Source organism: Danio rerio, chromosome 15 (assembly GCF_049306965.1).
Source record: "Danio rerio strain Tuebingen ecotype United States chromosome 15, GRCz12tu, whole genome shotgun sequence".
NCBI lineage: Eukaryota > Metazoa > Chordata > Actinopteri > Cypriniformes > Danionidae > Danio > Danio rerio.
This window is the reverse complement of record NC_133190.1, coordinates 10,403,153-10,427,500: the sequence shown is the minus strand read 5'-3', so window position 1 is coordinate 10,427,500 and position 24,348 is coordinate 10,403,153. Positions and strand designations below refer to the sequence as shown.

The 24,348-nt window shown below is 36.4% G+C and overlaps 1 protein-coding gene across 1 annotated transcript in view; it reads left to right on the top strand.

Annotated features, from left to right (window-relative positions):
• The window catches only part of calm3a (calmodulin 3a (phosphorylase kinase, delta)), a 38,792-nt gene extending 17,820 nt beyond the window's left edge, over positions 1–20,972 (top strand). Inside the window, 4 exon segments of the mRNA NM_182967.1 lie at positions 5,599–5,742; positions 6,250–6,356; positions 16,910–17,045; positions 19,387–20,972. Coding sequence (NP_892012.1) covers positions 5,599–5,742; positions 6,250–6,356; positions 16,910–17,045; positions 19,387–19,415 — 416 coding nt within the window. The 3' untranslated portion in view covers positions 19,416–20,972.
• Positions 20,973–24,348: the final 3,376 nt, after the last annotated feature.

Here is a 24,348-nt window from a genome sequence, read left to right as displayed (position 1 = left end):
TTATTAGATGTTTAATTATGATTAATAAATGCTGTACATGTGTTGTTCATGATAGTAAATGCATTAACTAATAAACCTTATTGAAAAAAGTTACCGAATTTTCGGTTTTGGATGAACTCTCCTTTTAATGGTGTATGGTGAATTTAGGGTGAAATATACTTGAATGTATTTTATTTAAGGATGCTAATGATTACTTGATCTATTGATTGTCGATAACGCTTTAATTGATAAACCTTATTGATGACTGATTAAGCATGGACATGTAAAGGTTTAGTTGTGTTTTGTGCTGTGAGACGGGTCTACATAATCAAGTGTGTGCAGTTTACCTTATGCTGTCACACTCTTGACATCCCATATTGCGGGATGCATAAACCCTTGTTATGCGCATATCTCCGATATATCCACGCCTGTTTTAACCAAATGTGTCTGACAGACTAGCACGAATAGGTCTAAGCAGACTCTCATTTTACAAATCACGCATCACAACGAAAACATGCGGGGAGCCAGCCGGGGAGCCTCGGTTTACGCTGCCCAGACCGCGCTTAGTTAATGAATTAAAATGAAACCGTGAAAATAGTTTGATGGACTGTTTTGGCGCTAAAGCATAGCGGGCTTGTGTTAAAGCGATTCACCTGAGATGTTATTCGTTCCTTTTGTTTATGCTGTAGATAACTGACCAACAAAATATACTTCAAAATTAAGTTACACATTATACAAAACGAAATTCGTTACTAAAAGACACATTTTCAAGGAAATATGTTTATATTTATTTAGTTCGTGCCCGCTTTAAACAACTGCGGGTGGATGATGCTTCGCTCCGTGGAAAAAAGGAATTTAATTAATGATCCACTGCTGTTGTAAACGTCTGTTATATTTGCTGCATTTTTAATATGTCATTATTTTAAAGATTATGTCTTGAGCAACTGATTTCTCCTCTGTGATTATGTCCTTTAAAATAGGTTATATAAAGGCTGGTTATTTTACCGTCGATGAGAGACAATAGTGGTATACAGATTTCAAAACAAATATTTTAATATTAAAAGGAAACATAAGCTTGACATCAAAAGATCCTTTTTTGTCTTAACAAATACCCTTAAATGATGCAGTGTGTAGTTTACAGCAAGCATTAAGTGTTCATTGAGATGTGTTTGGGATTGTGTCCTCTGTCATGTCTTTCGTCTCTCTTTTCGGGGTTTTTTTCTCGTAAGGCACGGCTTTCGAAAATTATGACATGAGACTGTTGGGTAGCTGCGCTGGTTTATTAACACTTGTATAGGTCTCTACTTCCTTATGATCTTCATAAGGGTGGTCTTGTTTTAAATGGTGAAACAGGTTTGTGATGTTGCCTGCTTTTGATGACACGAGACGTCTGCACAGTTTGCGTTGCACGTTACTCTGTTTTGTGTCAGATAGCAAAAAACTAAGTAGCTCATGACTGAGGTCTAGTGACTTTTCTTGTCAACAATGTCTGTGACTCTGACCTTTTTATCTTATTTCTTTCTTACTCCTTTCAGTGCAACGAACACTGTATGGCTGTGAACTTGTAAGGCCTGCGGCATCCAGAAGGGCAGGCTGCAAAATGCTTGCGCAACGTTACGCATAGTGCGTAAAAATTATCAAGCAATTATCGAACTGTCATTATCGTTTTATCGAAAAATTGTATATAGTTATAATTATCGATATCGAATTATCGCCCAGCTATACTGTGCACCATTATTTTATTTTGGAGTCAGGTCTTGGGTGTATAATGGTGTAAAAATTTCATGAGTTGTCGTTCCCCTGGGTTGTTGCACAATTCTCTGTAAACCAGTTGTGTTCAACAGTGAATCTAGTTTCACTTTTTTGGTAATGTACAGTTGTGGCAGGTAACCTTACAAAATGGTTCCAAAACATGGTACGGTATTGTCATGGCCAGAGTTATGAAAAGAGAGGGAGGCTGGTGAAAAAGAGTGCTGATGAGCGTCACCTGTGTGCGCTACCTGTCTCTAGTCCCACAGGGAAGCGGAAGCACAAAAGGAGTGATGACAGAGGATGATGAGATTGTTCAAATTACTTATTTAAAATGAGCTGAAACAACACAATTCTTGTGTTTTTTGGGAGGGACAACTTGATTGTTTTATATTCCATTCACTTAAATTTGTGAGAAAAAAAAGTTAATGTTCATGTTCTTCATGTTGCCCCAACACAATTCGATTGTGTGGTACCCAGCATTTTTTGTAGGCCTATCACAGGGGTGGCCAATCTTGTTCCTGGAGAGCTACCTTCCTGCAGATTTCAGTTGCTACCCATATCAAACACACCTGAACACCACGTGATAATTACAGGCAGGTGTGTTGATTATGGGTTGCAACTGAAATCTGCAGGATGGTAGCTCTCCAGGAACAGGATTGGCCACCCCTGGCCTATCAGTTCTGCCGCCTCCCATTTGTTTTGTGTTTATTTATTGGTTTATAAAATTTTTAACAATTGCCGGTTTCCCGCCTACAACTTCCCTTGAACTGCAGGGTTTTTTGTTGTTGTTTTTTTTACTGTAGTAGTTATATATCTCTACTTTTGTTAATGCTGATTATAAAAAATAACAATACATGCACCAAAACTGTAGCACTCATTGGAGACAAGTCATAAGTTTGTCTTTTATGAAACATCATCTGTGTACATACTGGAAGATGTGTAATTACAAGGCAAAAATGAGATGGTCCACACCAGGTGGTTAATCCTACTGCTATTAATTCAAATTGCATGCCTAGAACAGCTTAGTAAAAGCTGTGCTACTGAACTGGTTTGTAATTAAAGACCAAGTAACTCACTTGGCAACTCTAGACAACAAGTTTTGAGATTCGGTGTTGGGTAACATTCAGGGCTTAACATTAACACCCGCCAAACACGGCCACTGCTACTTTGGCTGGTTGAAAATAATTTTTAAATTGTAGTCTTTTTAAAAATCAGGGTCTGACAATAAAGATGGCCCAATATGCATGCAGATGTGATCTTAGATTTGAGAAGCAGCAAGACTGACAAAACTAACTATGTTTGCGAAAGAAAGCAGCTGAATACCGAATGAGAGTATGATCACTTGTGCGCACAGGTCATGCGATGCGCGCGACTGTTTAAAATGCGTGCGCGCTCCCATTTCCTTGCGTGAAACAATTGTGCCTAGAAACGCAACTGGTGTGATCGGTTGTTTTTTGAATAGACTAGACAAAAAGTTATGCTCTTGCACCCATAGTTTTGCTGCTTTCAAGAGCTCCAGATTTGTCTTTTGGTAAGCAGCACCGATTTTGCTTTCACCATTCTTTGAACAGATTATTAATTGGCCTAGCGTTAACCTTGTGTTTGATCATACTCTCATTATCACACATAGAATGTTTTTCACCTGCTTTCTTTGCTTACAGGTATTTTTGGTAATATGGTTTATCATATTTTACAATAACATTGCTTTAATATTAGATTAACTCCTCGTTTATGAGTAGTTAACTGGTGATCTGGGACCTTACCGTGCATAGTTTTAGATACACTACAGCAGTTATTTTTTGAATGTCTTGTTTTTTTTAAGAAATGTTTTTTTTTTTTTTTAAATAAATAGTATACAGCTATATTTAGCTTGTTTTGCCACATTTAAAATTTGTGGATACGAAATAATTATTTATGTTTGGTTTGGTCAAAGATAAATTTGGTAAATCCTTAATTTGAGCTCTGAAAAGTCATGTGAAATAAAAACTTATTGTAATACAACACTATGAAACCATGACCCATTTGCTCATGCTCATTAAGCAAGCTCATACACGACACACAAAAAGTTAAATGAATGAGGAAGCATGTGGACATAACACAAAATCTAAACCAAGTAATTTTAGCATGTCAAAGTTAAATTTATGCATATAAAATATATTTTCCCAACAACAAAATTGTGGCTAGTGAAAATGGCGAGTGGCTAGTAATGTTGGAAAACTACTAGCCACGCTGGCTTGTGTCAAGCTCTGGTAACATTGGTCTTGTGTTGTGATTCTCGATAAGTGGGACACTCTAGGGACCCTTGGTAGGATTAAAAGTTCCACAAACTGGCTTGAAATAGTGTTAAAACTGATAAAATGCAATTTAAAATAAACTAAGCTTGCAAGCCAAAAACAGACAAACTTACATTTGTAATTTGTAGTTCAATATAGGGTTCCTATTATATTTGGAAGACTTATATCCACACCCGAAAAACACATGGGAGTTTGAAAGATCTTGCAAAAATAATTGGAATTTTTGTAATGACTGTTTATAATTAAGTGGCAGTATGTCAACATTTTGATTAGAAATAGATTTGTAATAATGATGATAATATCAAAAATCATGGCAACATAAACAAACATATACATTCATAATGTAGAGTATTCCTAAAACAATTTACTTTTTGCAGTATGGAAATGCAAATGTTTGGAATTATAATTTGTTTATATCTGTTACCACTCCTAGTTTCTGTAAAAAGTTTTACCTAGTGGTGTGTGATGTTGATTAAAAAAATAATTGTACAATCAATATCTTCAAAAACAGAACAATTTCGAACAGGGCCTGAAATAAACCTTTTTAATCGCCAGCCAGTGTGGCTAGTAGTTTTCCAACATTACTAGCCACTCTCCATTTTCACTAACCACAATTTTGTTGTTGGGAATGTTTTATATGCATAAATTTGACTTTGACATGCTAAAATTACTTGATTTAGGTTTTGTGGTATGTCCACATGCTTCCTCATTCATTTAACTTTTTGTGTATGTTGTGTATGAGCTTGCTCAGTGAGCATGTGCACATGGGTCATGGTTTCATAGTGTCGTATTACAATTAGTTTTTATTTCACATGACTTTTCAGAGCTCAAATTAAGAATTTAACCAAATTAATCTCTATAACCACACTAAAATTAATAAATAATTTTTTCTTAGCCACACATTTTAAATGTGTCAAAAAAGCAAAATATAACTGTATACTGTAGTTTTTATTTAACAAAACATTTTTTAAAAATGTGTTGTTAACTACTGTCCACATAAATGGGAAGTTAATATCCTATATCCTGTTTAAATAATGGTTAAAGCGAAAGCAACCGGTGCTGCTTACAAAATGTCCAATCTGGAGCTCTTGAAAGCAGCAGGACTGTGGGTGCATGAATATAACTTTTTGTCTAGTCTATTTAAAACAGAACCGATCACAGCAGTTGCTTTTCCAGGCACGGTTGTTTCAAGCAAGGAAACTGGAGCGTGCACGTGTTTTATACAGTCGCCTACACGTGTTTTAAACGGTTGCGTGCATCACATCAGCTGTTGGCGCGAGTGATTATCCTCTCATTCGGTATTCAACCAGCTTTCTTTTGCCCGCACAAACTAAATTATATTCGTCAGTCATGCTGCTTCTCGATTCTAAGATCGCATTTGCACGAATTTCGGGCCATCCTTATTGTCAAACCCTGCTTTTAAGAAAGCTACAATTAAAAAATAATTTTCAACCAGCCAAAGTGGTTAGTGGAGATGGCTGTCTAATGCGGGTGTGAATGTAAAGCCCTGATTGTGAAATAAATGCTAGTGTTGCTCGCCATAATACTGTACATGTTCTGTACTTCAAAACAGAGTTTAAGGAGGCGTTCTCACTGTTCGACAAAGACGGCGATGGCACCATCACCACCAAGGAGCTGGGCACAGTGATGCGCTCATTGGGTCAGAACCCGACTGAAGCTGAGCTGCAGGACATGATCAACGAGGTCGACGCTGATGGTAAGATCGATGCTTTCCATCCACAGCAATGTGCAGCCGTAGATCTATACCCACCAAATTAAGGTCTTTGGATCACTAGAAACTTCACAGTAAAGTGTTTTGGAGCTAAACTTTGCAGGATATTGACCCTACATAATCTGAATTGGACACTATCCTAAATCCAACTGGTTTTGGATGACGTGCTAAGATGGGAATCTTAGAATTGGAGGACTACCCCGTCAATCCCAAATGTTTACTCCTTATGGTCCACCGTATTACATACTAAAATGGCAAGAGCTGTCAAAAAATCTATTCTGATTGGCTACTAGCTGAAAAAGGATTAGTTTAGGTCTCAGGATTTTAGAATGGGAAATCCTGTGAAAATTTTAAAATCAGTTCATGACATTAAATCTTTAAAGATATTGAAAAGTACTGTCGGGAGCACTGGTGAAAAGATTTAATAAATCTAGTTGATTTTCCATATAATATTGTGGCAAATTGTGACCACATGGTTTTGTTTATCTGTAGGCAATGGAACTATAGACTTTCCAGAGTTCCTAACCATGATGGCGAGGAAAATGAAGGACACGGACAGTGAAGAGGAAATCCGAGAAGCTTTCAGAGTCTTCGACAAGGTGAGGAAATGTCACTGGTAACAGCAGCTGCCGTGAACATGAAACAAGATGAAGTTCTGATTTATGAACGATAATTAATCATGAATGATCTTTATGAATATACAAGGGCAATTTGTAAGCAACACAAACAGACCTTTTTAAGGATCAAGTTAACCAAAACCAGTCAAAATATAAAAGGCTGGCTCAAATAATCAGTCAAGACAATCCACTGAGTAATAGATTTGAAAGCCTGTAGCTGCTGCCATGTGTTTATGTAAGAACTTTGCAGGTGTGTTTTCCAGACTGTGGGTGAGATTATTCACCATGTGGGTTTAGGCTACATCAGGCCCTTGGCATGAGAGAGTGCTTGAAACAGCTTGCGTTGAATTGGGCTTGATTGCTTCCTTGCTTGCTTTTTACAAGGGATGGGAATTACATTCTAATTACTTAGATTTTTGGTGTTCTAAGGTACATACTATTATATGGACTGTAGACATAAGCTGATATTCGATAATTTCATACTGTATATTTTGATAATGAACATGCATAATATTTATATTGTGGGCACTTCAAACTACTGTAAATTATCTCTTTTTTAAACTTTTAAAGTGCCTTTAAAAAACATTGATTGTTGCATCGCCTGTGATGTACTTAACTACAAATACTGGAAGACTTTTCTTAAGTTAATAATTAATAAAAGTATTTTTAATTAATACAACCAGTTATTTTTTACAGATATTAGCATGGAAACCAAAAAAAATTTTTTTTTTTTCTCGCAATTGATTTTAATGCATTAAATAAAATTTATTAATGAGACTTAATTGTAAAGTGTTACCTGTTAACCTTTTTTTTTTAACCCTTTTTCAATTTAATACAGTATATTTTAGTAGTTGTATTTAAGTTTTTGACTCTTCTTAAACATAAAAATACCATAAAATGTTTAAGAAATATGCTAAGTGAACATTCTTATTTATCTGAAAAACATTGCTGATTTCAGATTTTCTGCCCTAAAAAAATGTGTTTTCCGTGCTGGAATGTTTTGTCTTTGTTTTAGTCATTTTAACCTGTCCAATGCCAGTTTAGCCAATTATATTTCTGAACCCTGGGTTGCCTGGGTGGAAAACCACATTTTTCATTCATTCATTCATTCATTCATTCATTCATTCATTCAATTAGAAAGGCTTTGAAAGCATGCTTGCGTGACCGATGCAACCTTTGGTGGACAGTAGCAGACTCCAAAATGAGACGCAGACTTGGTTTCACGTAAGGTAGTTATTGATTAGCAAATGATATGTTACGAATGTAAACATTAAATGAGCAGTTTACATTGTAACTGCGTGTCCTAACAACATGTTTCGTGATTAGATACGCAGTGATAAGAAATTTGGCTGTTTGCACCAGACGAAACACAGCAGAACTTTAAAATACAGCCATTAAGAAGCACAGAATATAAACTTGCCCACGAAATGGTAAGATTTGTAATCTATTTGGAAATAAAGTTTTAAATGGTTTACTTTATTTTCAAGATCTAAGATGAACCATTTACGACAAGCACGACAAATGTCTCATTTGACCAGTGACAAAAACTATGTTGTCTAATAATGTTGTCAATGACAAATGGCAAGCATATGTTTCAAGCATAATAAATCAACTTCAGAATACAACTACTCATAATTCTGATGTCATCACTTTACTGTGCATTAATTAAAAGTCTATTCAAGTCCACCATTCCAAGTCCATACAAAACTTAGCATTTTAACCAACAATAGACCTATACATAGGGCTAATATTATTATTGTTCTTTTAAAATGTTTGATAAATAACAATAAAAATAGCCTGGGGTCCGTTCTTTGTACGTGGATTACTCAGTTAGCTGGATTTAGATGTTGACAATTTTACAGGATCCAGGATTGTTTCGTTCTTCAAAGCTGATCCGAGAGTTGTTGTCATAGCAACAGTTCTGGTAGATCAAACTTGCTCGGCAGCAGGCTCAATTCATAAACAGGATTAGATCGGCTCAGTTCATGCAAATAAAATACTGAAAGCATGTACCGAATGCTGATTTTCTTATAGTAGTAGTTATATACACTTGGGAAAATAGTAACTATTTTTAACTATATATATATATATATATATATATATATATATATATATATATATAAAACTTATGCAATCTGCACCCCTGAAATGAAAGTACAAAGACTGCCACCTAGTGGTGCAAAGAGTAAACTTATTGGTATGAACTTTTTAGATCGCTTTAGAGCAGGGGTCTCAAACTCGCGGCCCGCGGGCCATTTGCGGCCCTCAGTGCAATATTTTGTGGCCCGCGCCGACCGCTGTACACTGACAGAATCCGTCCACACTACGCCTGAGTTTTCGAGCGCTGAAAACGGATCGTTTCGTAAACGCTGGAGAGGCCGTTTTTATTCTGAAACGCTGCTGCTCTGTCTCAGTGTGGATGGGGAAAGACGGAGACATCTGAAAACGGAGGCGGGGCTGCAGACATTCGCCTCTCTGATTGGGGCTTTTCCTCAATATTAAGTAGCCTAACACACAGTTCAGTCCTGAATCTTCTCCATGTAAGTTCAGACTTCGCAAGTTTGATTAAGGCTGCATCTCTTCTTCTCAGTTTGATATGGAAAACAGACTATACCGAGGACACGCGTCAATCTTCACAGGGAACCGTGTACTTTATAACTTAATTCACATCACCCTGGCTACGTTGTTTCACTTTCTCAACAATAAAATGTAAACTTGATATAAGGAACTGCCTATTTTTATTTCAATATGCCTCCTTTCAATTTCAGTGAAAATACGAAACATGACCTCTCTTTTGCTGAATATCAGTTTTAATAATCGATAATGGCCATTATAAAAGTATAACATACAATAAGTTTATACATTATAGGAAATAAAGGCCAGCGATCAGTCAATATACAGAATAGGCTATGTGGTTATCTTATTAACTTATCTTTCCGCTCAGCCAAAACATGTTACCTGAGAACAAGTAATAGATTCCAATGACCAAAGTCAGGGAATATGTCGTTAGATAAAGACAACAAGATGAATGAAATATCCCGTTTAATAAATATAGTGAGATTAGATCCAGCGGGAGATGCTTGATGAGAAGTCCGACTAGCAGAGCTCTCATCTGGGTAGACAGGCTGCAGTGCTTGCCAAAGTGTATGTGTGTGTGTGTGGTCACGTGGTGTGCGTTTTCAGCGTTTTGGTGTGGACGGAGAGCAGTTCAGAATCGCTGGGTAAAACGCGAGTGTGGACGCGGATCGTTTTCATTCTAAAACGCCGTTTTAAAACTAAAACGCACTAGTGTAAACAGGGCCTGACAGAATCAGCGGAGCGGGGAGAGAGAGCGCTCCCCGCTCCGCTGATTCTATCCGTACACAGTGGTCACTGGCATTCCCCGCCCGCCGTATAAACAAAGGGGCGGGGATGCCGGTGACGCTTTGTTAGACGCTGTGACGGGCCGGAAGTGTTAGGAGGGAACTCGCGCCGGCCAGAACCAAGGTAAGCTGTTCCCGCCCCTGCCTGCCTACCTATCTGCAGTCTGCCACCTACAGCCTGCATCTTATATATATTATAGGTAGATACAGACTGGCATAGACTGATGTGACTGGAGTGGGGTGGGGGTGTTTTATTTATACAAATGCCTTTTTTTTTTTTAGGTGAAGGAATATAAGTTTTGAGTGTGTGAGAAGTGTGTGAGAAGTTATTCTCCACCTTGAACTTCAATAAGTCAAAGTACAGGTCTAGACTTAATGATGATCATCTTCAAGCCATACTGAGGGTCTCAACTGCTTCCGCTCTAAAGCCAAATGTGGTTCAGATTTGTGAGAAGAAGCGCTGTCAAGTCTCTGGCAGCAAGAAGTAGGCAAAAGATGCCATGTTCAGAAGAACTGTTCATAATCTTCACTCAATGTTCTATTAATGTTCAGGACACTTCATGTTTAGAAGAAATAATTAAAACTGTTAATAATGACATTTGAGGACTTTTTTTTTTGTGAAATCCCTTATGCGGCCCAGCCTCACCCAGACTTTGCCTGCTGCGGCCCCCAGGTAAATTGAGTTTGAGACCCCTGCTTTAGAGCAATTTGTTTATAATAGAAATGCACAATATGTGACTTTTTTTAAAAGCAATAATATGCAATCATAAATCTGTTTTGACAGTTAATATGCCGGTGATTTGATGCTTCACAAAAGTTGCAGACACCTTTACCAATATCAAAATGCTTTTGTAAAAATCCAGTTATTCTTTACACCGATTAAAAAAAATGGCTACTATAATAAAGACTATCTTTTCAAAATGTAGAACTAAATACACTGATATGCATTGAAATACATAATTAATACTCTTGACACATGAAAGTGTAAAGCCTGCAGCTCACAACAAATGTGGAAGGTTATTGCGTGTCATATTTAACAAATGGTTTACTGCTAATTTGATGTAATTTTGCTCACATGGATAATAGAATATTAATCAGATGATGTCATTACGTTGATGTGCCGTCAGCCAATCGTTGCATTGCTGATCATGATTTCGAGGATCGATAGATCTGATCTTCACAACACAAGCAGCGATCTCAGATCAGTTTATCCAGACATTCTAATCTGATTCGCAACTTCTTTGAACCAAATTAGTGAGAGATCAGTTATCAAGATTAAAAGATCCAGGATCTGCCAAATCATCTTAGATCATTTAAGCGAGGTACGAAAAACGGAGTCCTGCTCATATTAAGCTTTATTTACATCTACAGAATCTTGAGATATTGTGATCTTCATTTTAAGCAAAAAACAAAAACAAAAAGTGTTCTCACTTTAGCTAGAATCATGCAGCCCTACCAAATACTGTTGATAAGCTTTAGAAATTAATCACACAAGACAATTTGATGCCGTCAAAAGCCTGTGGCACAGTAAAAGAAATCTGTTTAAGGATGGAGAAGTGAATATTCTTGGTGGTTTGTGGTTGAGTAACGTGTGATAGTTGGAAGAGTCAGTCTGTGACACAAGAGAAAGGATCTCATCGCACATGAATGAAAAAAAATCTGTTTAGATCACACAATCTTGCAGCCGGAGCAGAAAATTGTGTAAAAGTTGTGGGTGGTAGTGGAAAGAAATATAACTTGCTGTCAGTGGAAGAGGGACAGAATTTAGCAAGTTTTGAGACTGAAAGCTGCAAGCTTTCCTTCGACTGTTGAACATCGTTGAGTTTCTATTGGTTATTGTACATTATGTAATAGGTGCAGTAGGTATAGTCTGAATACTGATTTATAGTGGACACAATTGCAAATTTTCTTGGGTGCGCATGACAAAGATGACATTAATTCTGCCAGTAGTTCTAGCTTTAAGCACACATGACCTCATTTATGTCTGGTGGGGTGCACAACATTTTTATGTAACTTCACGCATGGTTCCACTTCCAAAGATGCACAATTTCAAGCTGACTTAATTCTACTGTGCATATGCCCACATCTTTTGGAATCCAAACCAGCTTCCCGCAAATCTTTTTTCAAGATTTGTGCAACAACAATACATGTATTCCAGTGCGTCTGATCAAAGAGCTTTGCATGAACACACCAAGTGGAAGACTGCGGACTGAAGTGAGAACATATGTTCTGCTCCTGTGTGAGAGAATGTGTTATTCTATACCTGCAGGTTGCAGTATTTGTATTGTCATTCCACAAAGGGAAACCAGAACTAGTGCTACACACATACAAACCCGTAAACAAAGCAGTTTAATGTACCTACCATTTCACAGAATGATTCGGGCTTGCAAAGATATCTAAGAGTGCTTTCTGCACCAAAACAATTTTTCCACGATTGTCTGAATATGATGGTCTTAGCTCGGTTGAAATGAAATCTGGAGCGGTTTGATTGTAGTGAGAAAATAATAACTACCCAACTAGGCTATATTACAGTGTATTGTAGTTATGTAATACTTATATACATAGTATGGCTTTGAGAAGAAAGAACGATGAGTAGGGCAAGCTATCACTCCTTCCGGTAAATGTGTGTTTCAAGTCGATTACGAAAGTAAACTTATGCTTTCTAACTAAACTATTAAAATATATATAAATTACCATAAACATTTTTGGTTAACAAGTATTTAACACGTCACCATTTTTACTCGAAAATGAATCTAATTAGTTTACAAATTATTAGGGGTGTCACGATTTTGATTTTTTTAATCGAAATCGATCGAAATTTATGCTCAATTTCGATTATCGAATCAAAAATAGAATTGTCGATGCTGCCACGCCCCCATGTCACGTCAGCTTGGCTTGCCAAGCTGGGAAAAAAACAGGCTTGTTGAAGTGCTTGTTTAACTGCAGAAGCAGGAGACCAGTCGACAGAACTTAAACCCTCTCCTGTTTCAATGAAGTCGCCGGTGTGTAAGCATTTTGGATTTCCTGTGAGTTATGTTGACAACGTTCGTGTTGTCGACAAAAAAAAAAACACAGTTTTGCAAGCTCTGCTATGTACGTATTACGTACGGTTCGTTCGTCTGTTGGCTGGTTCCTGTTGGTTGTGCGTCTTTTTTACCGACGCTATTATAACGACACAGATCTCTGCCTATTCACGAGTCCCGCAGAAAAAGTGATTGACAGGTGGTAATTATGTGTGTATCTTGCCTTTATTCATTTACTGTATGATTTGTTTATGGGTAAAACAAATACCATGCAGGTCAGGTAGTTTAAACGGTAGGCTACAAATAATTAATTGGTCATTAATTAATTAATTATTCATAATCGAAAATCGAATCGAATCGTGCCTTTAGAATCGAAAATGTAATCGAATCGAGGATTTGAAGGATCGTGACACCCTTACAAATTATGTTTTGTGTAATTAAATGAAATGACACAGGAAAAAAGTATTGAACACATGAAGAAAGGGAGTTGTAGAAGGGCTAGTGAATGCCCAGACAGCAGCTGAAATCTTTCAGTAGTTATTCAGCAACCTTCTGTCCTTTCTTATTGCAAATTAATATTATCTGCTTCAGTCCAAAATCTACATTACCAGGGTGATAAAGATGAAACCAGAGTGGACATTTCAGCAAGACAATGATCCAGAACACAGCCAAGGAAACTCTTAAAGGCTTTTAGAGAAAGAAAATGAGCCAATCACCTGAGCTGAATCTAATAGAAGATACAAAATAAAGATCAGATTTGACTGACGGGACTCCCAGAACCATCAAGATTTTTACACTTTAAAGTCTGTGAAAAACACCTGAGCAATGCAAGACTTCTTTCTCCATATGAGAGGCATCTTTAAGCTGCCATCACCAAAAATCCTTTTAAATAAAGTATTAAATACATTTTAGTAGTTCAGTACTTTTTTTGTGTCATTCCATTGTTGCAATCTACAAGTATGAAAGCACCCTAAAAATCCATGTGGTTTATAAATACTTAAAAAAATGTGATGAAATGGCAGCTAGCTTATTTGTCTCCCCTCTTGACTAGTGGTGTTTGATTGGTCTCGTTAGTTCAGTATTTGTGCTGTACTCTGATTTGTAGCTGATCAGCCAATCAGAGCTCTCTCTTACCAAAGACCCTGAGGCCTGAATCTGAATCGTGTGAGCTCCAACGGACAGCTTGACATTGCCCAACTGACCATAGGCTTGGTGGATATCAGCTGTGGTCCGACTGCAAATGCAGTTTTGTTCAGATTTCTTTGATTACACATTCTACAGCAGTTTCGCAGGAACACTAAGTAAGTACTTTTGAAATAAACAAGTCAGTGTTATGTGGCTTATGAGCAAGTGCGAAGCAAGTGAATGGCAGCTACGGTTTTCATCATCATTTCTATGTTCTAGTGCAGCAATGTGAAGCAGGAATACCTTATTTTTGATGCACTTTTTTGCAACAACTCACGGGTTACCGTAATGGTCACATTTAAGCAAAGGGTAGATGCTGTTTTATGTCTATTTGGATGCATATATGACCATTGCCCAATCCCAATTCTACCCTTTGATGATTTATACTTTCTGATTTATACTTCTGCGTCAAACGCCGGCGTATGCTACGGCGCTGACGCATAGCCCTTCGCCGTGGCCGTCGGCGTCGCTGACGTGCACCTCTCAAAAATTGTAACTACACGTCGCAACGAAGCGTAGCGCAAGCTCTGTGATTGGTCAGCTTGGTAGCGCTGACGAGTCTGGGCGGGACCGAGAGCCGCGCGAATGGCGCGAGCTGGACGCAAGCCCAATGGAACGAATGTTTACAAGTGTGGAGTCCCGTGAAGGAGCTCCTGATGGAAAGTTTTGTTTTGTGTTTACCTCATAGTTAAAGTTGTTGCATGTCTGCCGGTTCCTGCCTCAAAATGAGCGAGTTTGAGCCACGTGTACATCCAGGAAGTGTTCAGGAAAAGCAAAACTGCAGAGAAGAAACTCGACACAGAGGAACATTAACGCCTCACTGCCCACTAGCATTTCGGAAGTGTTTATTCAGACCAACAGAGACAGCACGCAGAAGTATAAATGCACAGCTACGCGCGTTGCATGCGCCGTGGGTCACGCCAGTCACTTGACACAGAAGTATAAACCAGGCTTAAGGGCTAAGGGGTGGAATTGGGCCATGGTCATATGCATTTAAACAGACACAAAAGAGCATCTATGTGCCAATAATCTTTAGCTTGAAGGTATAGGGCTAAAGGGAAGGGGGTAGATACCCCTTTGAACGAAGATTTTTCAGGACCACACTCAAAACTAAGGGGTAAAATACACCAGCCACAGCTGCACCCAGAAGTATGGAGCTCCACAAATTAGTATTTTTTTGTCATTAATATGAATTTTTACAGCAAACAAGCATATGTTTTCATATATTCATAACCGCGTTTGTGTTTTACCATCATGTTAAAAAAAAAAGCTAAAATAAAAAACGCTAAATTTTGCTGCTAAATTGAACGAGTAGTGAAGTGATGTAGCAAGTAAAAAAATTAAGTCAAGAAGGAACCGAAGGAGTCCGGCTGTAATTTCAGTACATTTCTCAAATATTTGCAGTTGATATGGATTATTAGATTATGAGTTCAGTTAGTCTTTTTTTTTTCATTTCCAGATGGCAATTTGGTTGCAGCATTCAAGCATATCACACATAATACACAAAACACATTGTACAATACAAACCTACCCTAAATTGAAAAACTTTACAGCTGAGGTAATGAATAACAGTTTGAACCGATTCGTTTTACTGACAAGCATTCTGTATCGAACAACAGAAGGGAGAAGATAAAACTCGTGGTGCATAGGATGGGAATCATCTGACTGGTGTTGGACTTTTCCTACTCCTCCCAGGTTAAAACATTAGAGCCTTTTAATAATCGGAGCATCAGAGCCTTTTCAATCAGTTTAATTGATTAGATCAGTGGTGGCCAATCCTGTTCCTGGAGAGCCACCTTCCTGCAGATTTCAGTTGCAACCCATATTAAACACACCTGCCTGTAATTATCACGTGGTGTTTAAGTCGTAATTAATTGGTTCAGTTGTGTTTGATATGGTTAGCAACTAAAATCTGCAGGAAGGTGGCTCTCCAGGAACAGGGTTGGCCACCCCTGAATTAGATGAATAAGGCATACATTGCTGTGGGTGTTAGAGAACAGTAACACAGGCAGTCTGTGTCAGCTGCACACACCTATTTCCTCCAACTCCAATACTCTGATTAAGAGTTTACCATGTTAACAGCATTTTAAAATTGTTTTTATTTTTAACAATAAGTAAATCTGATTAAGTTCATAATCGAACTAAACAGAAATTGAAATAAGATATGTGGAGTATACCTATTTTAGTCACATCATTAAAGTGAAGTACAGACATGTAAACACCTTGATCAAACTATCACAATCGTGTAGGATCTTCGCCCAGTTTTGCGACTATTCACACGGCTGTTTACCGAGTCGGTAAAGGACCACAGACACTTGCATTGCATAATGCAGAGTTTTTTTTCCTTATACGACATGCATTATCAAATTTCATTAAAACAACACTCTTCCAGTAGTTTATACATGCATCCAATATCTCGTTTGTCATGTGGGGCGTGCCTGAAATGTTTCAGAATTAAAGTGAAAGTGCAAAACTGCAGTTAATGTCGCCAAACTAAAAATAAATCACCCAAAATTACATGAAACTCCAGAGTAAACATGGCTCGTGTTGTGACGCAATGACGTTAATCGAATGATGTGCGATAACTCGTAAAACGGGGTAATGAAAGGAACATTCAAAAACCAACTCATGTAAACGCCTTAATTATATTCAGATGAAAGCAAATAATTCAATTACTGATATCCATGTAAATGTAGTCATTGAATTAACGTCATTTCTGCAAGTAGTACAATCTTTGCTGCCCCTTCTTATGCAAAAATTTGTATTTTTAAATACTTTTTAATAATTACCAGGGTAAAACACAGTTGAGTTATGTCAGCACTAGTTATTTGCCATCAGCTTGGTGTGTCCCAGACTTTAAAAGATGCTTTTATCTTATATTTTTTTTATCTAGTTCATGCAAGGTATCAGCTTCATGATATTTGTGGTTTGAGCCAGTTTTCTTTTTATATTCTCTCTTTCTTAGGATGGAAACGGCTACATCAGTGCAGCTGAGCTCCGTCACGTCATGACCAACCTGGGCGAGAAGTTGACGGATGAGGAAGTGGACGAGATGATCCGAGAGGCGGATATTGATGGAGACGGTCAGGTCAACTATGAAGGTGAGAGGGATATTGATTCGTATTATTTAACCAACGTCACATTCATGCAAACGTGAGTCAATTTTGTACTTATTTCAGTAGTGAGATTAGATGGTGTTCGTGTTTTTAATTGGCCCTCTAGAGAAATTGTGTTGAGATTCATTCTTTACACCTGCATTGAATGTTCAACACATCAGGTCTTAAATATGGTGGTGTAATGAAATGCAGTGCCAGGGTGAAAAGTCTAAAAATAGCAGGGACTTGTACCTGATAATTAGTGGCGTTTGCTAGGCAAGTGTCAGGCTTGCATCTTTATTTCCAATGCTATTTTGAATCTTTTACATTTTAAATAATAAACTTTAACTCTGTCTATTCATCAAATAATTCTGAAAAATGTTTCCTGGTTTTCACTAAAACCTAAAGCAGCACAGTTGCTTTCCTCATTGATAGTTGCAGTAATAAATATTTATTTAGCATCAAATATTCATATTTGATCGTGTCACATTGAAGACTAGGGTGATGAAGCTGAAACTTCGTTTTCATCAACAGGAGAATAAATTTAAATTGTATTTGCTGGCCATGGAAAGTGGCTATTTTAAATTGTAATAATGTTTTACCATATTAGTTATTTACTGTACTTTTAATCAGATGTTAGGCCTTAGTGACCATACATTTGAAATTCAATGTATTGTTTGTAAGCTGTGTTTGAGTGATTCTTGGATACCTTGATTAGTTAAATTAACCCAGCTTTTTATTTGATTTGTTATTTCTGTGTCTAATATTTAAAGAAATCTGCAGATTTCTGCCGAATGATTTTGAGATAATAGGAGCAGAAACATTAAAAGCATAATTCACCCAAAAATGAACATTTATTCACTATTTACTCAGCCTCAAGTGGTTATAAATCTCTGTGATTCTTCTGCTGAACACAAAAGTTAAAATGCTGAAACCTGTAACCATTAACCTCCATAGTCTTAAAGTCAATGGTTACACATTTCAGCATATTTTAAACGTCTTTCATTGTGTTCAAAGAAGAAAGAAACTCAGGAAGACAGGTTTGGATAAAGTGAAGGGTAATGATGACCGACTTTTCAATTGTGGGTGAACTATCCTTTTAACAAATAATTAATTTCAAACTTATAATTTTATTTAAAGTTTAGGTAACACTTTATTTTGATGGCCCATTTGAGTATTAGTAGACTGTCTGCTTAATGTATGTTGCTGCTGAACAGACATTGATCTGACTATAAGAAACTTAGCAAGTACATGTAAACATGCACTAACCCTAACCCCAACCTAACAGTCTACTTATAATCTAATGATATTTTTTTGGCATGTAGATACAATGTTACTTAAATTCAACAAACGGACCATCAAAATAAAGTGTGACCGAAGTTTAAAATGTAATCAGTTGGAACTACTTTGGTAAACAATACTACAGTATTTCTTACATGAGACATCTAAAGACAGAAAATCTTCTTTACAAATCGTACAAATGCACATCTATCTATCTATCTATCTATCTATCTATCTATCTATCTATCTATCTATCTATCTATCTATCTATCTATCTATCTATCTATCTATCTATCTATCTATCTATCTATCTATCTATCTATCTATCTATCTATCTATCTATCTATCTATCTATCTATCTATCTAAAATCTGAAAAAGCTGAAAATTCTGACATTGCTGCAATATATATTTTGATATAAATATAATTTCAGCAGATAATTTGAATAGCTCTATTTGAAAAGATCTCATTGTTTTAGATCGATTGGGGTGATCAAATATTTTTCCATTTAGTGCATCTGCATAAAATATAATAAAATATAAGCATATATAAATACGACAGCAAAGACAAAAGTGACAATGCACTTTATGGTTTCATGGGGACTCAAATATAGAAATTGAACAATCAAACGTACAAATAACGTGGTCATCATTGTATAAACGATTTTATATAATAATATATTTATCTAATTCTGCAATGTGATTATTGTGGATATGCACATTGCGTTATTGATGCTCAAACAATATATTGTTCAGCCCTTACTTACTTTTATATAAATATAAATAATAGCAAGAATATAATAAGAATACAAGTAAATAGATGGGATGACAGAGTCAACCATCTGTTAGTTCTGTGCGAATTTCTGTCCCAGGATTTGTGTGAGCCTACTTGAAACCAAGTGGAAAAAAAAATAGGGCTAGCAGAATTGTGCAATTGCTGCTTAAAATCGATAACAGTACTGTCCGGTACATTCCTCAGTGAATGTATAAAGGTATCAAAATGGGATTTTTTTTAAATTTCTCATCTGTTTATTGTGACTTATCTATTATGTCTTTCTCTCTTTACAGAGTTTGTCCAAATGATGACTGCAAAGTGAAGAATTGTCTTATTCTGTATCTCTCTTTCTCTCTTACATTGCTTGTCCTACTAAGATCACTCTGTCTTTAAAAAGAAAAAAAATCTAAAGTTTACTTCAGAGAGTTATTAGAATGTCAAATTCTCTGATCTCTTACCAAAAAAAAAAAAAACAAAAACAAACGTATATTAAATTTTAGAAACAATTTGTGGAAAAATACTAGTAGAATCGTCCCAGCAGAAGTGAATGGACCAAGCATAACTGCATGAGCCCTTTTGGAGCAAACGTCTCCAGACCTGACAAACATTTTGAGGACAGAACTTTAGTCGCACACGAGTTGAAGTCCACGCAGCGTTTCAAACGCAGAGAACATCTTCTTTCATGAGTGTTCTTTCATCGCTCAAAAATAGAGTACATTAAAATAATTAACCTATAACCTTGATAATGCTAAAACATTGTGGTAAATAGTCCAGGGTCACTGTGCTGCCTTCAATAAAAAGTTAGCAAACACAATTGCGTGTGACCCCTGTGGTGAAGTCATGCTTTCGGGTATTGCCTTCTCCTTTTTAGGGCTCCAAACGGAACAAAAACCGGATGTTTCTGAAGACGTACATATTGTAAAAACCTGACGTCATACTCATACTCTGTAAAATGGCGACGTACGACTTAGAGAGTGTCTTTATGGGCTATAAGGCATGTACTTGGTTGCCAGTGGTTTCTGTTGGCTGGCTTAAACCTTTATTTTAATGTGGTCTGATGACTTTAAACTTTGTGGGAGCGTCGAGATGCAAAGTGTGTACAGCAGAATGGAAACGTGACGGAATAGCATTACTGTATAAATACATAGTTGCATAGATAATCACAATGCGCTCAGTGTTATGCTTTCAAAATGTACCGTTCTCCAATATTAACGTTTGGTAAGCTTTGCATCGCCTATTGTTCTAGTTAGGTCTGTGACTTTTGTTTGATCCATGGTCTTGAAACGTGCCATAATTTCTCGTAAAGCATTAACTTTGTTGCAAGAGAACTTGTTGTCAATTAAGAAGTATGTTATCAATTTATGAATATACACACAAATATCTCTATATCTATATATATATATATTTGCACTTTGGTGTAGATTATACATTAAACCACAGAAGAGGAACCTGCTGCTTCTGCTGCTTTTATGGCTCATTTGTCTCTTGCTCTCGTGGGTTTGTCACAATCTCGTCAAGTGCTTCGAATAATTTTCATTTGCGCTCTGCTTGCAAGATGACGATAAACGGTGGAACCCGTGGGTGATTTTCGAGGAGGCGAACAGACAACGTCTCCAATTATGTTGCTAGTAAGACTATGAAGGGCTTGTTATTGGTCTAATAATTGGGTTATTTATTTCTCTTTTTCTAGCCCAACTGTATTACTCACATGGAAGAGCTTCACATTGCTTATCTTACTCTGATAATGGCGGTTTTGTGATGGCAGGGTTAGAAATTGAGCAGCCGGACGGAGAATACTAGACATGTGAAATCTGTATGGATAATATGTTAAATGTGTATCAGTGTTTTCCAATAAAATATATGTATATGTTTATGCATACACTGTTGCGTTTGTCATTCATGTTTTCATGTGCAACCTACTATAGGTTTTGTCATTAGCTGCTAACTAATCTCACTCTTTAGGTCTCCTGAACTATATTTGGGAACTCTTAGGATTGCGCTGGATGGAGCTCTAATCTGGGTTTAAATAGGGACGAAGATCCTTTTGCTTAAGATGTCACTGCCATTTTAATTATGTGTGGTCATATAAGAGGTTAACTCGGGGCACCTCAGACCGCCAACAAGTATTTACACTTTTGCTAATGTATTTTACTTTAAATTGGAGTTTTATGAGCAAGTGTTTGATTTTTGTGGAATAAGTGTAAGTGGTCAAAGAGATTTTATTGGTTTATCTGTATAAAATTGGTATCTATTTGAGTAAAATGGTAATGTTGTATAAGTTCGTAGCATTGTACAGTCTTCAACCTCTCTTCCAAATTTCTAGAACATTTTATCAAAGAAAATGGTAATTGTTTTCACCTGGTGTGATATTAAAATTAAAAATATAGTCTACCAAATCTTGAATTTACTTTTTGGATTTTTAAAAATATATATAAATAATATCAAAATAATTGTAAATATTACATTTTACTCAAACATCTAATATGAAATAGTTAATGCTGTTGGACAAAATAATTACAAATTGCCATGTTAAGAAATAAGTCAGAAGATCTATATTGGGTTGAATAACCATAAACTAAAAAATGAAAACGTTTAAGTCACAACGAATGCTTTCATTTCTTTATTTGAAATTAGTTATACAACCAATATGGATTGATTTATGATTTTTTTTTTCTTAACTTGGCATTTCTTCAGTAATTTCAACTGAAATTTTTGCCTATAAAGTAGTCCTAAAAAGTAATTTAAAAGCAGCCCATAGATTTTATTAAGTAAAGCTATAACTAAATCTCAGTTTTTTTTAGATAACTTGGTCATCAGTTTGATGAAAAAAAAAAAAAAAAACGTAAAAAATCCCTAGGAATATTCAAATTGAAAGGCGTGATGTGAGAATCAAATACACAAGATGAACAGCCGATGGCGCCGTTGTTCTATTTAGTAGGACTATTGTGCATTTCTCCGTCTTGGTAAACATTTACTTAAGATTTTACTACATAAAATAAAAACGTTTAACAAACGTAGCAATATTATTTTAGCAAGAATATTCTTATTCCGTCTTAGCCGTGTATTATGTTTAAAAACCGTCCAAAGCAAACCTGATGATTAGCATTTTTTCCCGCCTTCGAGTCCGTCTGCTATCCTTCACAAAACATGACAGGACGCAAATTAACTTTGTTTGCCACGGCAAGTGTTATTATTTTTCGTTTTTCTAGGGTTTTATGTTTTGTTCAGACCTTGACCTTTAATATTAAAGTGTAAAATGTTCATTAGCTTACAAGTGTGTCAGCAAGATATGTTCCAGCAGCCCAAACAGTTAAGAAAAGGTATAACAAGAGATTTGTATATGTCTATTACACAGCACTGTTTAGTTTCAACAGTTATCTTTAATGTATACACAGTTTTAAACCGTTTATCTTAATATGAAAAATATAGCTGTAAATTCCATATATGCAGATAATACAATATTGCATGATTTAAAGCAAAAAAATAAAAATAAAATGCCTATATCAGCTAATACGAGATACTAAACAATGTAATAGAGTGTAATGGAACAATAGTGGAGATGGTTGTGTGATATCAATCTAAAGCACTCCCACTGTGACCTGTGGAAAATATTTGTGTGGTCCACACAATGGTGAAGCCGACGTGTATTTATTGATTCATTGGCAAATGGAGGAGAAAATAGTCTGGTTTCTTTCTTTTCTCCCTGAACAGTCCTCCTCTACTGCTATCACACAACGTTTATTGATTGTAAACTGAGAAAAGGCTTTCGCTGTGGCCACATGTGCTCATGAAGTGCTTGTATATCAGAGTGGCCAACCTCAAACCTTTTCTCAAATTTATGCTGCAGTCTATATTCTTTCTTTTACACTTACATTTCAGAATTACACGGTGTTGCTGTAACGTAACTCCTTTATTTAAGCTACTGAGACATAAGACATAAGGTCACTATAAGGACGTGTGTTGTGAAAGATATCAGACAAATATTTTAAGTCATTTTCTCTGTGATTTTATGAAGCTATATTGAATCACATGCGCAGCACTGTCATAATTACTTTTTTTGTTTCAAATCTTAATTCTGACTTTTTTTTATCAATTGTGTTTATATTTCTCAATTTTTACCTTTTTCTCATAAATGTTTTATTTGAACTTGTCTTTGCTTGTTCCTAAGTGAGTTCTTAGATTTACTACTAACCCTTGCCAGAACAGCTTTTGAATTCAATGAAATAAAATTGCAGTCACAATTATGTGTTATAAAGTTATAACTGAAAGATGTACTCAATTCAGAATTGTGAGATAAACTGTCTGAATTATCTTTCGTATTTATATTGTGGCTGTGGCATGGAACATACAACATCTTCTGTTTTACAATGAATAAACAGCAAAGGTAAATCTAATATTACATTATAATAATTTGATTGTTATTTGTATATTATTAATGTTTTTTCGATTAATATTCATTTGTACATTTTCCTTCGGCTCAGTCCCTTACGTAATGGTCACCAAACTGAATGCCAACTATTCCATCATAGGTTCAGCAGTTGGCCTTTCAGCTGCAATCCAGTATCGGGAAACACCCATACACTCTTACATTATGGCCAATATTAGTTAATCCAATTCACCTATAGCGAATGCCAACAAGAAACAGGTGCACCCGGAGGAAACTCATGAGAACACAGGGAGAACATGCAAACGCCAGACAGAAATGCCAACTAGCCTAGCCAAAACTTGAATAACGACCTTCTTGCTGTGAGGTGACAGAGCTAACCAGAGTCACCGTTTTGCCCTAAAATTAAAATTATAAATTAAATATTATATATTAAATATTTACATTACTTAGTTATATTCAATAATATTCTTCAAAATGAGATGCTACAGGTATGTCACTGCTGTGGAATTCAGACCATGATAACTAAAGCGTCTCATGCTAAAAACATTCTATTGGACACATTAAGTTAATATTTGTTGCACTTATTAATATACTTGAGAAGTATCCTAAAAGGAAGTCCAGATGCATTCCTGGACATGGTAATTAAGTGACCCAGATGGCACTCGAAAGTAACCTTCTTGCTGTGAGACGACAATTCCAACCCCTGAGCCACTGTGCTACCCTCTTTCAGAATTTACTTCTATTAGATTACGTCACTTTGTGGGCTAATCGGCTGCCAGCATAAAACTGGTTCCCTCGATAAAATCCCTATAGGATTTTTCCATAGGCTTTTGGAAGATTGCAAATAATAAGCTCTGTGATGAAACAC